A 17,516-nucleotide genomic window follows, 5' to 3' on the forward strand; every position below is an offset into this window, starting at 1 on the left:
GCTATAATCTTCGTGTAAACTTTTTGTTGTGTTACACCTTAATGGCATAATTTTAACCAGGTACACTGAAAGAGCTGAAGAAAAATACTGAAATAAAATTTGCAGGATTAAATGCAGGATCAAATCCTATAGGTTTTCTCAGATTTTTTACATTTTCCTTAAATAGAAAATAGAATAAAGGTAACAGTTTGAATGCGCTTTTATAAAACTAAACTTTTAATTGTATGTTAGAATACAATAAAATTACAGATGTCTCACTCTAAACTTACATGTTCTTCTGAGTGTAAATACTGCTGTTGGCTGCCAGTTTGTTGGCCTCAGAGAGTTCAGATATCCTCTGCTCCAAGCTGGTCATCTTTGACTCCATTGCACTTATAGTCTGTAAGAGAAAGAGGCATGTATAAGCAGTAATGGTGAATTGTATTTTTTTTTTTTAAAGGCAGTATTGCACTATCAAATACAAAAAAAAAGCATAAAGGATACATTCCTGGTGCCCACATCTTAGTTGCATTTACCAAATGGTTTATTTGGGTTTATTTTGGATTTTTTTATTTAAATACAGCAGCGCCATCTACAGTCCTAAGAAAACACTTAAAATGGTATAAAATGACACTGTGGGCCACAGTAAGTGTATTGTGCCCAGCACTGTAAATTCAGCCTATCAGTTATCATGTCAGGTAAAAAAAATATTTACTAGATTTTAGAGCTATTTGAATTATATTCGAGCCTATTTTGGTAATGATTTAGTAACATGTCAAGCACTCAGTATTAGGTGTAATAAACATGTCAGAGATTTCTTTATGCAATGCCAGTTTAAGTTTCAGAGTCTCGGGTTGTCCCAGTAAGGGTTAATGGTTGAAGTTCCTCCTCTAGAGGGTCACCGCCCTAGCTCACTAATGGATTTCTGACTGCCAAATGTAACAGGGACTTTAGCACAATGGCTGGGTTTGTTAGCCAGTTAGTACAGATCTTTTTGCATGATGGAGTTTGGTCTAACCTTATAGATACTCTATAGTGGGCCAGCTCAACTACACAAGGATCTCCATCCAGCAGTCAACATGGTGACCCAGGCTGCAGATCTCACCCCTGTGGGTGACAGCAGCCTCCCATGAGGAGCTCCAGCTCAATCTGTCAACAAACTGAGGAAGTAGCTTCTCATGATGAGCTCCACCCTAAAGGTCAACCTGGATATCCCAACTACTGAGGTCACTGATGTGACTGATGTGGCAGGCATCCAATATGAGCTCCAGTAAGAGGCCAAGGAAGGTGATTCCCAAGCCGTGTATCTGCCAGCGGTTGACAGGCCTTCAGTGTGGACATTTGGCCCACAGGGGCAGACTGCTAGAGAAAGAGGTTGCTATAGGCACTCCAGGAGGAGATGGAGGGCCTTTTGTGGTTTTGTCCGAGTGCCATTAACGCGCTGCCAACTATTGTAGATGTAGATCAGTGAACAATGGGACAATGTCTATTCTTAAAAGAACAAATTAACAATAATAATAATAATTAGTAGTAGTAGTAGTAGTAGTAGATGTTGTAGTAGTGGTAATATCAGAATCAGAATCAGAAGAAGGTACCTTGAGGTATTGTATTGTCTAACCTGAATAAAGCAATTCTCAAGCTATTTACCGATTTTAGCCCCTAGTTCAATATACCACCAGCATCCACTCATAAGCAGGAGTAAAACCTTCCTTCTGTCACTATTATCTAAATGTTTGCTAAATCTTATCGGGGATGCTTGTATAATCTCCAATATCTGTATGTATTGTATGCGTTACCTTATACATAGTCTAGCTGCAGTACTTGCTAAAAAATAAGAAACTGAAAATAAAAATAAACTTATGCTTTATTTATTTGAAGGTTTGGTTACCTCAAATTCTATTCCACTCGCCAGCACTTTTCAGTAATACTACAGCTACCTACAGAAACAACAAAAAGTGCTATCATCACAACTTTTATAGTGGTCTTACCGCTGCTTGTTCACTGATCAACTTGCTTTTCTCCTGAGCTTCCTCCTCACATATATCCTGTTTTGATTCCAGGAGCTCTTTATCAGCCAAATCTACCTTCATTTGGGTCTCCAAAACCTTTTAATCATAAAAAACAGCAAGAATGACTCATACAGTGTACTAAATTAATGTTTCAAATAATACAGAATCCAGAATCACTGCTGAAACAAAAAGGCAGAAGGTATAATGCACTGCACATTCAGCTGGGATACAGTCATCTTTTATGCTTTAAATTAGTTATATACAGTGAACCTTTAGACAATTTGTAGTGCTAAAGAGGAGATCTTTTATAGACTTTATGGAAAGTTTTATAGTGTCTGAACATTTAAAGATGCAAAATTTTTTTATTACTAAACAAATGTAGATTATGCAAAACTTATTTGCATTTTATATATGTTGATTTCATAAGCACTGACTCACCTGGGTCAATAAAATCAATCAAAGCAATATCAATATATTTTTTCATATTTTTATTTTGCTAATACACAACCTTAATCTTGTCCTCATATAATTTCTCTTTCTGCTCCAGATGAGTCTCCATGCGTTGAGCTGAGCCTTGCGTTTCACGCAAGTTCTCCTCTAGTTCCTGATAATAAAACACAAGAATTATTCATTTAAATAAACACAGGCAATGATCAAACCCTACTAGTGGTGTAATCTAGCCAACCCCTCCACAGCGGTAAGGGGCCTAGCTCAATAATGCTTTAGCATGACAATTCCTTTGTGTTTTCTGCCATCAGCATTTGGAGCTATTTATGATTCTCTCTATCTTAAAGAGAGTCTAATGTGTTGATGATTTAAAATCAGATATTTATTCTCTTTTGCTTGTGAATTGTCTGATTTAATATGGGAACCATATTAGTATATGCACAATTTACTCACATGTTAATATATAGAAAAAAATATTGTTTCTAATTATTATTTATACATGTGTAAGCTGTTGACTACACCACTGGTCTTTAGGCAACTTTTTTCCACAATTAGTAACCACCAAACATTGTGACACTTAATAGAATTATATTGATCACATTAAAAGAATAAATAGAGATATTTTAAACGATTTTACATTTTTGTGGCATCAGTGTAGCAACACAATCCTAACTACAAGGAACAAAATCCATGGTTGCAGTCTGCTCCTTCTGGAACTGAGACAGGCACACAGAGCATAGATGGAGCAGTGCAGGCTAGTGCTCATTCAGACAGAAAAGACAGAGTATGTGTGTGCTTGTGTATCAGTAGGTGACCTGCTGTCCCTTACCATGATTTTATCAGCCATCTGTTGTATCTGCTGTGATTTGGTCTGGATATCCTCTTTGAGTTTGCTCTCCCTGCGCTCCACAATCTCCAGCCTTTTTATTTGATTCTCCAGAGTTTTTCTGCCATCCTGCTCCATCACACACAACCCATTCATGGTGCAGAATCATTGTTTAAAAATATATATAAAAAAGAAAAAAAAATGTACAGTTCATGATTTGTCTTTATTTCTATTTTTAATGTTTAAGCAGAGTACATTATTTTAAAACTGAAAAAAAAAATCTACAAAAATCCTTATAAAATAACATATTTCATATTTGCTAAATTTAGAGACACAAATAAATTGTATATTTTCTTTGTATAATGATGATTATCAAGAATTTAAAATACACATTTAATGGCCATGTCATAATATGCTATTAAATTACCAATTAATCTAAAATATCTGAAACTACAGATTCTATGTCTGGTTCCTCTCAAAGTTTCTTCATCATAACATTTAAGGGAGTTTTTCCTTGCCACAGTCGCCACGGCTTGCTCATCAGGGATAAACACCATTCACCTTGACTGTTGATTTCTGTAAAGCTGCTTTGAGACAATGTCTGTTGTGTAAAGCGCTATAGAAATAATCTTGACTTGACTATGTAATGCCTGGTTATTTGGTTAAACAGCTATTTATCTAGCTTTTATATATCTAACCTCTGTCTCACGCAAGCGTCTGCGCAGGCTGTCAGTGGAGTCCTCTCTGGTTTGCAGTCGTGCCACATCCCGCTCCAGGCGTTCTTTAGCCTGCCGAACATTCTGCAGAAGCTCTGTGGCCTCAGTACTTGCTTTCACTGCCTGAGACCAATTGAGTCCAAGCGAGTGAGAGAATCAATGTTTAAGAGAATTTTTGCACTATAGTTGGTAATATAGAATAACTTCTGCTATACACTGTATATTAATATACTTAAGGCTACAAAACAGTGATCAGTAAAAGCATTTCTGAGGTAAAGTGATTGTCACTACCTTGTCTAGCTTGTCTTGAAGTTCCTCAATCTTTGCTTGTTGCTCTTCATTGGTCTGAGTAAAGAACAAAATACATCAAAATGTGTGTTTAAAGCACAAGAAAACCTAGTGAACACTTATTGCGCAAACATTTGACAAACCTTTTGCAGTTTAGTCAGGAGCTCCTCCATCTCAGCCTTGCCTTGTTCTTTGGCCTATAAAAAATTTTGTAATTATGTAATTGTATAAGTGACCTTTGTATTTGTATCGATATTAAGTGTTTTTTGTTTATAAACCCACTATATGAGTTGATCTGACCTTCTGGATCTTCTGTTGGTAGTCTGCTGCTTTCCTTTTCAGCTCTTCACTAGTCTGGCGGGACTCCTTTAACTCAGACTCATATAAGTCACTACGACGCCGAGCAGCTGAGAGGTTTTCCTCCAACTGACGGATGGACACTCGCATTTCTTCTAGCTGAGCATGATACTCCTGTAGACCAAGACAATTCCAGTACTAATTGTTAGAAACACTGCAGATCCATGCAGAGAAAAAAGTTACACTTCATTAAGGTCTTTGGATCTTTAAATAAAACACTAAATTATTATTATCCAGAGTAAATTCCTACACCCATTGCATTTCTGGCGGGCTCTAGATCCATTACAACAATGTAAAATGGTTACTGCAAATGAAATAATTCAATGGTAAGCAATAAGAAAATATTATAAAGGCACAGTAAGGATAAATAAAATCTTGCATACAAACATGTAATCAGAATAAAGCCAGCAGTTAATGAAAGGTAACAGTAAAGAGTCCCCTCCAAAGCATTCGAAAGCAAGGGATATAAATGTTTTTTTTTGCTTATGGGGTTCAGTTTTCTCTGTTCAATTTCAATTTGTATAAGTTCTGGTAATTGACTTGGCCAGTCTAGACTCCACCATTATTTTGTGTGTAGGCAGTGTGTTTTGAACCAATGTTTTGCTGAATGATGCAAGTTCCATCCAGTTAGATTGAATGAATTTCTCTGTAATATTGCAGACAAAATTTTTTTAAGCAAAATCTGTCACTATATTTAAGATAAGATAAGATAAGATAAGATAAGATAAGATAAGATAAGATAAGATAAGATAAGATAAGATAAACCTTTATTCGTCCCACCGTGGGGAAATTTCTTTGTTACAGCAGTATGAAGAAAAAATAAATAAATAAATGCAAATATATAAAAGAATAGACAAATAAGACATACTATAATATTACAAGTATATACACAACACAATATATAAATACAGATGAGGGAAAGTACGTATTGCAGGTTGTATTGCACACAGGTGGTATTGCACGTATTGCAGGTAATATTGCACGTATTTCAGGTGATATTGCACATATTGCAGGTAATATTGCACGTATTGCAGGTAATATTTCACACAGTAGTATTATTAAATAGTAAAACAGTAAAAACAGTAACTATTACACCATTGAACAGTAATATCAGTAAGTATTTTGGTTAATGGTTCACTGGGAGCAGCTTTTATTGTACAGTCTAATAGCAGCAGGGAGAAAAGACCTTCTGTATCGCTCCTTCAGACACTTAGGATGTAACAGTCTGTCACTGAAGGAGCTGCTCAACGAGGTAACAGTTTCATACAGGGGGTGGAAGGCTTTCTGCAGTAAGGATGATAGTTTTGCTACCATCCTCCTTTCTCCCACCTCCTGTACAGTGTCCAGGGGAATCCCCAGGACTGAGCTGGCCTTCCTGATCAGCTTGTCTAGTCTCTTCCTGTCTGCAGTAGAGATGCTGCTGCCCCAGCAGACCACTCCATAGAATATGGCTGAGGCCACAACAGAGTCAAAAAAGGTCTTCAGTAGCTCTCCCTGCACTCCAAAAGACCTTAGTCTCCTCAGCAGAAAGAGTCTGCTCTGCCCTTACTTGTAGATTGCCTCAATGTTGTCTGTCCAGTCCAGTTTGTTGTTTAGATGAACACCCAGGTATTTGTAAGAGTCAACTCTCACAATGTCCTTTCCATGAATGTTTACCAATGGAAGTGATGAAGTGTGTTTGTGCCTACGGAAATCCACCACCAGTTATTTGGTTTTCCCCACGTTTATCTGGTGGCAGCTCCGTTGGCACCAGTCCACAAAGTTCTGTATAAGTCCTCTGTACTCTCTGTCATCATCATTCGTGATCAGACCGACAATGGCAGAGTCATCAGAGAACTTCTGTAGGTGACAGGTTGCGGAGCTCCAGTGTTGCAGACAATCATGTCAGACTCACAGTCACGAGTCCTCACATACTGTGGTCGGTCTGTGAGGTAGTCCAGTATCCAGGCTGACAGATGATGGTCCACTCCCATGTACACCATCTTATCCCTCAGGAGCACAGGTTGGATGGTGTTAAAAGCACTAGAGAAGTCAAAAAACATGACTCTCACAGTGCTCCCAGCCTTTTCCAGGTGTGAAGTAGCCTGATTTAGGAGGAAGATGACTGCGTCTTCCACTCCAATGCCAGGTTGGTAGGCAAACTGAAGTGGATCCATTGATGGGATCACCAGAGGTCAGAGATGAGTGAGCACCAACCTCTCCAATGTCTTCATCAGATTGGAGGTCAGTGCTACTGGTCGGTAGTCCCCAAAGTCTTTTGGGCGCAACGTCTTTGGAACAGGCACCACGCAGGATGTTTTCCATAGCTGTGGCACCTTCCCTAGCTTCAGGCTCAGGTCAAACATGTACAGCAATATGCCGCACAGCTGGTCTGCACAGGTCTTTAGTAGCCTGGAACTGATGCCGTCTGGGCCCATAGCATTCCTCGCTTTGATCTTCCTGAGCTCCATTCTCACCTGGGCTTCTGTAAGGGGCAGTGTGTATTGGATGGAGTTTTGGCTGAAGGGAATCGGCAGGGGGGGAAGTTATGTGTGTTGTGAGATGACTGTGAGCTGATAGCTGTGCAGAGAGAGGTGGGGCTGGAGCTGCTTGCTGTGGAAGCAGAGAAGGGGGAGTGCAGCAGGGGGAACTGGATGGACGCAGGGGAGGGTAGCTGATCAAATCTGTTAAAGTATAGATTAAGATCATTCACCCACTGCTGGTCACCCTCAGCCTGAGAGCTGGACTCCTTATGACCAGTGATGGTTTTGAGCCCCTTCCACACACCGCTGACGTTGTTCTGCTGCAGCTGATCCTCCATCTTCCTCCTGTAGCATGCTTTTCCTTCCCTGATCTTCTTTCTAAGTTCTCTCTGGACAGTTTTCAGCTCTTTCTTGTTTCCCGATTTAAAAACCCTCTTCTTCTCTTTAAGGAGAGTCTTTATATCAGGGTTAATCCACGGTTTGTTGTTGGGAAAACACCGTACAGTCCTGGTGGGTACAGTATTCTCCACACAGAAATTAGGCTTTTTCATCATTTTATCAAGATCAATCTTGGTTAAAACTTTGTTTGGCCATTTCTGTATTATTTCTTTATTACAACCTGACCTAATTCTCATTGCTGATGAGTGCGTTGCATCCTGTGGTTTGTCCTTTTTATTCGTGTATCATCATTTTCAGATGGTGAAACCTCTACCCCTGCTCTATTGAGGTTGTTGGTTTTGTTTTTAGGTTTTTCTACACTGCTCTCACAACATTTCTGTCATCAATGGCTCCTAATTAGTTGGGTGACTCATTTTGTTGTCCGTTATTTTACAGGACATTCCAAACTGATGTATCAACTATGCACAATGCTCTGCATCAATGCTTTTCTGTTTTTCTTAGCTTCAATGTCTTTATTTATTTATTTATTTATTTATTTATTTATTTATTTATTTATTTATTTATTTATTTATTTATTTATTTATTTATTCTTTATTTATTCTGCAAGCAAACAGTTAGGATAAAAAGTAATATAGTTAGTATAGGCTATTAAAATTAAATACTAGGGATAGTTATAGGGGTGTAAATACTTATCAATTACACAGTTTCTTCTATTCTTAACACTCGATTTCTGTAAAAAATTAAGAAAAAAAAAATATTTTAATTAAAATGACAAATAATGGTTTAAAGGCTTAATGCCTGGAAGGCCAAAGTGTGGGTGTACAGTGCAAACATTACAATCCAGTTCTGTCTTCATAAATGAGTCACCTACCTTCACATACAGCCTTTATAAAAAACACTGAAATTTTGGGAACATATGATAATTTATCTGGTACAAGAACTACAATAGATATTAAAAGAGATTGAGAGAGACTGCCCAATAGTTAATAATAAAATTACAAATTAAAATGGAATTAATAGAATAAAATTCAAATATTTTTTTTCCGTTGGCTAAAGTTCTGAAATAACATAAGAAAATTTGGCATTTATTCATCTATAATTAGTCAAAAATAAACCAACAACAAAAAGTAAAAAAAAAAAAAAAATTCAATGTTTATCTTGAATATTTAATGTTTAAGATTCTGCATTATTTTTAGGTCCCTGTTTAAAATTGTGTAAATATGTGATCCTGACCATGTTTACTGCTTTATAAATAAAAGGTTAGATTTTTTCCTATGCTTAATTCTTTCTCTTCTTCTTTTCGCTTCTCTCATTAGGGGTCGCCACAGCGGATCATCCGTCTCCATACCCCTCTGTCCTCTACATCTGCCTCTTTCTAACTACCTGCATGTCTTTCCTCACCACATCCATAAACCGCCTCCTTGCCCTCATCTCTCCAGCGCGTACCTCCACCCCTCCAGGCTCCAGGCAATTTGCTTCCTACTCTCACCACAAATCACAATATCATCCGCAAACATCATAGTCCATGGAGACTTCTGTCTGACCTCGTCCGTCAACCTGTCCATCACCACTGCAAACAGGAAAGGGCTCAGAGCCAATCCTTGATGCAGTCCAACCTCCTCCTTGAACCAGTCTTTCGTTTCTACTGCACACTTCACTGCTTTCACACTGTCCTCATACGTGTCCTACACCACCCTCACATACTTCTCTGACACACCTGACTTCCTCATACAATACCACAATTCCTCTCTCGGCACCCTGTCATACGCTTTCTCTAAATCCACAAACACACAATGCAACTCCTTCTGACCTTCTCTATACTTCTCCATCAACATTCTCAAAGCAAATAAGGCATCTGTGGTGCTCTTCCTCGGCATGAAACCATACTGTTGCTCACAGATGGTCACCTCTTCTCTCAGCCTGGCTTCCACTACTCTTTCCCATAACTTCATGGTGTGACTGATCAACTTTATTCTCCTGTAATTACTGCAGGGCTGCACATCTCCTTTGTTCTTAAAGATCGGTACCAGCACACTCCTTCTCCATTCCTTAGGCATCTTCTCACCTTCCAAAATCCTGTTAAACAATCTTGTTAAAAACTCCACTGCTATCTCTCCTAAACATCTCCATGCTTCTAACTGTATGTCATCTGGTCCAACCGACTTTCCACTCTTCATCCTCCTAGTTGCTGCTCTCACTTCCTCCTTACTAATCCGATCCACTTCCTGCTTCAACATCTTCACACAATCCAACCTTCTCTCTTTCTCATTTTCTGATTTCATCAGCTGCTCAAAATACTCCCTCCATCTTCTCAACACACTCTCCTCACTAGTTAACACATTTCCATCTCCATCCTTTATTGCTCTAACTTGCAGCACATCCTTCCCAGCTTCTCAGTGTCTAACTTCTCATATAGCACCTCATATGCCTTTTCCTTGGCTTTAGCCACATCCCTTTTCACCTGCTGCTGCATCTCCTTGTACTACTGCCTACTTTTTTCATCACTCTGTTGATCCCAATTTTGTTTTGCCAACCTCTTTCTTCTTATGCTGTCATGCATTTCCTCATTTCACCACCACATTTCTTTGTCTTCCTTTCTATTTCCAGATGTCACACCAAGTACCTTTCTAGCAGTCTCCCTTATCATTTCGGCAGTAGTTGCACCCCTTCACCACCACCGAGTATATCTCCTCCTCTTCTTCACCTCCAAAACCATCCTGTAGACCACCATCCGATGTTGTCTAGCTACACTGTACCCTGCCAACACCTTACAGTCGCCAATCTCCTTCAGGTTGCATCTCCTACATAGAACATAATCCACCTGTGTGCACCTTGCTTCATTCTTATACGTCACCCTATGATCCTTCTTCTTCTCAAATTAAGTGTTCACCACTGCCATTTCCATTTTCCTTCTTTAAGCCATACCTACCCATCACCTCCTCATCCCCTCTGTTCCCTTCACCAACATGCCCATTTAAACATGCCCCAATCAGCAATCTTTCAGAGAGAGTTGACAATTTACGGTACCTTGTTGCCCACACAATGCATGCCCTTTTACCACCTTAGACATTTAAAATACACTTTGAACTGGTGTCCCAGGTGCTAAAGAACTTCTACACATGTCCAAGTGCATCTTGATGAAAAATCCAAAATTGGAAACAGCACCAAGACCAACATGAAGACAATGAGGTGGAGTTTCTTTCCACAGGCTATTCAGACCCTCAGCCAGGATACATACTGCACTGCTAAACCTTAGCTTTGATTGCACATTGTTTTATGTCACAATGCCATCATAAAAAAAGCATTGCATTACACATTGTACTGTATGTGGTTGTATGTGTGTGACTAATAAAAAGTTTAAAATGGAATTGAAGAGCTGTATATGAGCATGCCATTTTGAAGCTAAGAAAACACAAACCATTGCACAAATTTTGCATAACCAATAGAACAGTTTGGAACATCTTCAAAAAGACAAAAAGCAATAGTATACTAACATATAACAAACAACAGTCAGTGGCATCACCAACAACATGAGTGAAGGTATCAAAATCCACTATTTAAAACAACTTTGAGAGAAGGGATGAAGATGCCATGCAAAAAAATATCTGATTGTAACTGCAAAGTAAAAAAAATTATAAACTGTACTGTAAGTGATAGAAAGGCCAAAATGTGAAAAATAAAAGAGCTCATGATTGCTCATGATTCAAAACAAAGGTTTACTAATGGTTGACACAGGATCGCTTATGTTTTCTGATAAAGTAACTTATTATATAAGTAGCAGAAAGAACTCAGAATTCAACAGAAATATTGTCTATTTCTGCTCTTGATGTAAAACATTAAAAACAGACGGTTGCAAAATAGAAAGTCAATCACCAGACTTTTACACAACTGGGTATGGAGGATTTCACCTCCTGAAAAGACAACACAAATAATTTCCAACAATAAAATTATAAATGTTTAGAATATGCACATGTAGATGACAAACTCAATAAACAAAAATAAACATTCAATTATGAAACTATACAATTGAATATCATAAAAAAAAAAAAAAACAAATGAACAGCAAAACAGTTTTTGGTAATCAAAACTATAATTATAGTGAAACAGGAAAAAAAAAAAAATTATATATATATATATATATATATATATATATATATATATATATATATATATATATATATATATATATATATATATATCCACATAAAAAGGGATTTCCCAGTTAGCAGGGAAAGTTTCCAGAACCTTTGCCAACATTCTGTTCAAGTTTTGTTAATGGTTCAACGAAAACATTTGAATGTATTGTTAATGTTTTAAAGATTTTTTTTCCATTTCGAATAATGTTAAGTCTAAAGAATGTTCTTGAGGTAAGAGATTATACAATATTCTTAATAAAACGTTGGCACACTGTTAAATGGTAACAAAGAACATTATCCCAGCCTTATTAGGAAAACCTTGTAAGGATATCATTAAAGCCTGAGACGACGGAAGCATTTCACTGTAACAGCCCTGCATATGACAGGTTCAATATGTGTTGAATATAACTGTATGAGAAGAGCCTGTAGTACACTTTAAAATTTGCTTTAAATAGAATGACCACAATCTGACAGTAACAATGCTGTTTTTCATTAAAAATGTAAAACACAAATGCAAATTCAAATGAACAGCAAAACAGTTTTTGGTAATTAAAACTATAATCATAGTCAAAAGGGGAAAAAAAAATTAATCTAGGGTTAGGGTTAGGTATTAGGGTTAGGGTTTTTTAAAGGCAGAGGATTTATGCAACCAGACTATGTTGACTTACTGTGGCTAGATGAACAGTTCACTTTTCAACACAAAAAGTTTTACAAAATGTTGTTTTTATATATATATATATATATATATATATATATATATATATATATATATATATATATATATATAGTGAGGAAAATAAGTATTTGAACACCCTGCTACGTTCTCCCACTTAGAAATCATGGAGGGGTCTGAAATTGTTATCATAGGTGCATGTCCACTGTGAGAGACATAATCTAAAAAAAAATTCAGAAATCACAATGTATGATTTTTTAGCTATTTATTTGTATGATACAGCTGCCAATAAGTATTTGAACACCTGTCTATCAGCTAGAATTCTGACCTTCAAAGACCTGTTAGTCTGCCTTTAAAATGTCCACCTCCACTACATTTATTATCCTAAATTAGATGCACCTGTTTGAGGTCGTTAGCTGCATAAAGACATCCCTACTGTGAAGCATGGGGCATAAGCATAAGTCTAAATTTCTTTATGGATTGTAATATTATCAGTTCTTTATCTATGTCGATTTCTTAAATTTATACTAATGTTTGGTCAAATTTTTTATTTCAAATTGCTGCATTACAACTCTTTAATACAACTGTTTAATAAAAATGTTTGATGTGTTTCCCCTTTTTGTGTTAATATCTATATATTAGCATTAATTTTATATATAAACCTTAAACCTTAAAATATTCACCAGAGATCCATAAATGCTAACAAATTTTCAATTTAAATTTCTTCAAATTCTCTGTGTTTGTCTAGGCATGATTAGCCCAACCATAACAATGGAAAATAAGGCCAGGCAGGATAATAGGTTGGCAAAACACCACAATTAAGCACTTTAGAGCATAATTAGTTGTGATAATTAATTGCTTGTGAATTTGATTTTCCAAACAGATTTGCTTAAAATAATAAGCAGATAGTGTGTGATCAGACTATGCCATTCAAGAATAATGCTGCAATTTACCTTTAAAACACTATAATTAAAGCTCTATAGAATAATAAATATTTATTAACTGCTTTAGAGAGACATACGATTAGGGAAAGATAAGAAAAGCACGCATTCAATTTCTGTCATTAGAAATCTTTATAAGACCGGCAAGTAAATGGTTAATCTCTTAAAAATGCTGAGTGCAACTAATTGAAGCCCTTTTGCCAGCATACCATGCCTGCCTCCTCACTACATCTGCACACTCTTCACTCCTGGCTACCATTTTTAGTTTCCATGGAAACCAGAGTGCAATAGCACACAGAATTGAAGGAACAGAACTGTGCCTGAGAGCAGCTTGTTTTAATCTAATAGCTCTCCACTTATTCTGCATATGGAATATTACATTTATTATAAGCATCAATTTATACTATAACAGTACATGGCCCTGTGTTTCACTGTTTTTCACTGCGAAATGTAAGCCAGAAACAGATGGACGATTGCAGCAAAACATAAGCTCATTTTGCTTGGAAGTATGGCTTCACTAGGTAATATTATGTGGACAGGGCATAGTATGTGCCATATGCCTTCACTTGTTGAAAAAAAATGTGTTGCTCCTCGTGTGCATCTAATTAACACATGCACTGCAGGAAGCTGATACCAAAGGCAAAAAAAACACATTCAGTGTAATCTAATAACAATGGACTATTGTCAATAGCTCTAACCAATGCACATAAAATAATCTAACACATGTTTTGTAAAGAGCTAATATTATGCAGCCATAGGTTTCATAATGCACAATAGCATCATTTGTCCCGCACAATTTCATTCTTTTGGACAATTTTTATTCGTTTGTGTACCTGTCTACATATCTTTGGATCATAACTACCTGTATACTGTTTACACCCCTACATATGATTAAATAATATACAGTGTGCAATCATAGACAAAATCTTGGATATAGTTAAATTCATCTAGTATTCTTTGTCAGAAGATTATATTCTATAATCAAATATTAAATTATTAATTCAAAATGTAATTAATTATTGGCCATATACACAACCAGTAAAATCCAATTCCTGATGTCTATGACATTAAATAGGGGTTAGGGTTAGTTTTATTTAGGTAGGAAGAAAAAGATATGTGAGACATAAAGATGTTTGTGCAGTATATGCAGTGCAACTTCAGGCTGAGGCAGTGGGTGTTATTAAACCTATTTTTAGACATTTCTTGTTACTTGTTATTTATTGCTATATATTACTTATTTTAAGAATATATAACATGTAAAGAAAAAGGGATTAAAATTTTTTTATGATTATTATTCATTTACAGGGTTGTAAATGTTAGATCAATTTGTCTACATATAACATATTTACCATAGGAAAGGTGTTGTTTTGTAGCAGTGTGGAGTATAGTCAATCACTCTGCCCAACATAATCTTTGTTTTCAAAGCATTTATAACACCTTCACAGATTTATTGTCCTAGAATGACAAATGTTTTGCAAATTGGAAAAGAGCTAAAACATGGACAACATGTCCATGTACAAAGGTCTTAATTTGAGAAACCTTGAAATATTATCTTCACCTAAATTCATAACCTAAACACACTCTTCAGCAGCTCTGGATAAGCAAAGGTATAAGAAAGCTGCACTAAAAAGTACCCTTTAAAATGTATTTGCACTGTATAGGGATTATGTGAAGTCTTTCTGTACCTGTTCTTTAATCTCCTGCAGTTTATTGCTCTGCTCACGAATATTGTGGAGCAGCTGCAGAGCTTTATCGTCCTCCTGAGAGACCTCCATACGAGCCTGCTCCAAACTCCGCTTCAAACTCTACACACAGAACATTTAAATGTTCATTATTTACATTTAAAAATGTAACATAATAACATATAATGATTTGCGTAAAATATTGACTGTGAATTTTCTCTGTTAATGTAAACCTACGCTGCACTCTGTGATATAGGTGGCCAAGTCCTGCTCCAGGATGCTTCTCTGGGTCTCGGACGCTTTCAGTTCAACATCCTTCTGCTGAAGGACTGATTCCAAGTCAGACATTGTCCTCTGCACTTTAGAGATCTCCTGCTCCATCTTCATAAGCAAGAATGCATACCCATGCGCTCAAAGACTATAAATATATAAAAAGCAGCAAGACTTTGATTTTGCCTAATTATTTTTCAAATTACAAACAATAATTGTATCATATCTGATTAAAAGAAGGATTGTGAATAACAAATCTATTTTATAAATGTAACAACTTATGTGTATTCGATTTTTTAAAATCATTTAAATAAATGCTAATTCACTTACACTATAGCTTTTTTTTACAGATACAATAGTTTTTACTCCCAAATCTATCAACAGATATTTCAGCAGCCCTACAGCTATTATAATAGCTACCTTCAAATATATTTCTTGGTGCAGATAGGGAGCCGTTAAGGTTTTTTCTCTTGTGGTGCTGTTGATCTAAAAGGAATGCAGTTCTTCTCCTTAAAAAAAATAAGAGATGTGGTATAAAAACAGGTATGATGTAAATAATAGTCGACAGTCAGAGACTGTGTCTAAAAATCACAACCTACACCCTTATTCACTATATCCTACATTAGTTTATTAGTATAGTTCACTTGACAGAGTGAATGAAAACAAATGGGTGAATTTAGACACTGATGAACACTTGCTGTTAACAAGCAGAATCACTTAAGGAATAAACAAGAAACAAAACTGCAAATGACATAAAGCCACAGCTTTAAATGATATCAACCGAATTAAAACAGAGGATGAATTAACAACTCCAAAAACAGCTTAACCAGCTTCACTTATCTGCATCATATACCGACAAAAAAAAAAGTTTATATTTAATTTTATAATGGTTCATTTGACCTCACCATTTTGTAGATTAGTAGTTGCTTTAGTTAGGCACAATGGTTATAACAAAAAAGAAATTAAGAAAATTGGTAATTAACGTGTTTTGGTTAACTATGGAAGGTGCTTTATCAATATTTGATTTTATGAGTAATTTTAATTATATAATAATAATTATATTATAATAATAATAATTCTCCAAAAAAAGTTGACAAACTATAAAGAAAAATGTAAAAACAAGGTCACGCACAAAACCTTTATAGCTACAGCACCATTTAGACACAAGAACTAGCACATGAAACAATGGTGACTATATATAAAAAAAAAAAAATCCAGCAATACATGCTGGGTGCTTGTATAATACTGTCAGGGATCCACCAGGCACACCTCCACCTATCACTCCAAGCAGCTCTCCCACTTACTAATCAGCTACACCTGGCCCTCATCAGTTCTCACGCTATATAACCCCAGTTCCTCCACCAGCTCATTGTTCGTTCTACAGCTTAGGCTAAGGAACACTGTCGGACTACCCAAGCATCTCAGTTTGGTTTATCTTTGTTTACGAGACTCTGGGTGTTTTGTTTGCTACAGTCTAGTCACAGCTTTCACCAGGATTAGTTTACCTGGCGTTTCTTGGCGGTTTGCCGTTTTCTGCTTTGCCCTGTTGTTTTTTTCATTAAAAACCCTTTGAGCGCCACCAGAAGACGGAAAGAAAGAAACCGCGTTACCTCGGCATGGATGATCAGCCCACTGCCTCGTCCGAGTTCGTGAAGGAACTCACCGCCGCGCTCCGGGAGGCATTCAAGCCGGCGGCCGCCAGCCAAGCTTTCCCACCATCCGGCAGCCCGATTGCTCTCCCGGCATCTTTTTCCGGAAACGCGGTGGAATGTCGCGGTGAGACTGTGTCATCGACCTGATACCAGGGGCCAAGCTGCCGAAGGGTCGGGTCTATCCCTTGTCAGCCCCGAAAAATTTAACAATGGAGGGTTACATCCAACAGGCCCTCCAACAGGGCTTTATCACCCAGTCTTCCTCCCCGGCAGAGTCTAGCTTCTTTTTTGTTTTAAAGAAGGATGGGGGATTGCGGCCATGCATCGACTACAGGGGCCTGAATGCCCGCTTCCATATCTGGTCCCACTGGTCCCAGCGGCCCTAGAGGGCCTGCGTGAGGCTCGTTTCTTCACCAAGCTGGATCTCAGAAGTGCATATAACTTGGTGCATGTCCGTAAGGGGAACGAGTGGAAGACGGCGTTCATTACCCCCTCTGGCCACTATGAGTACCGGGTAATGTTTTTCCATTGCTCCGGCGGTCTTTTGAATTTCATGAACGAGGTTTTCCGTCCCTTCCTCCAACGGTTTGTGATCATATACATTGACGACATCCTGATCTATTCCAGGACGCTGCGAGAACATCACGACCATGTCACCCAAGTCCTAGAACTGCTACGG

At 37.3% G+C, this 17,516-nt stretch overlaps 1 protein-coding gene across 9 annotated transcripts in view; it reads right to left on the reverse strand.

Annotated features, from left to right (window-relative positions):
• Positions 1–17,516, reverse strand: part of citb (citron rho-interacting serine/threonine kinase b) — an 89,965-nt gene that overhangs the window by 52,852 nt on the left and 19,597 nt on the right. For 5 of the 9 annotated variants that reach the window (XM_083554347.1, XM_083554345.1, XM_083554344.1 and 2 more), the window contains exons 2-12: positions 15,606–15,694; positions 15,153–15,333; positions 14,919–15,038; positions 4,566–4,736; positions 4,409–4,462; positions 4,269–4,322; positions 3,960–4,100; positions 3,265–3,390; positions 2,497–2,592; positions 1,968–2,084; positions 270–379 (exon numbers count right to left, since the gene is read on the reverse strand). In XM_083554347.1, coding sequence (XP_083410473.1) covers positions 270–379; positions 1,968–2,084; positions 2,497–2,592; positions 3,265–3,390; positions 3,960–4,100; positions 4,269–4,322; positions 4,409–4,462; positions 4,566–4,736; positions 14,919–15,038; positions 15,153–15,302 — 1,139 coding nt within the window. In that variant the 5' untranslated portion in view covers positions 15,303–15,333; positions 15,606–15,694. The remainder of the gene's footprint in view (positions 1–269; positions 380–1,967; positions 2,085–2,496; positions 2,593–3,264; positions 3,391–3,959; positions 4,101–4,268; positions 4,323–4,408; positions 4,463–4,565; positions 4,737–14,918; positions 15,039–15,152; positions 15,334–15,605; positions 15,695–17,516) is intronic. The other 4 variants (XM_083554348.1, XM_083554346.1, XM_083554341.1 and 1 more) reach the window with 2 other exon arrangements.

Source organism: Silurus aristotelis, assembly GCF_946808225.1.
Source record: "Silurus aristotelis genome assembly, chromosome: 11".
Classification (NCBI taxonomy): domain Eukaryota; kingdom Metazoa; phylum Chordata; class Actinopteri; order Siluriformes; family Siluridae; genus Silurus; species Silurus aristotelis.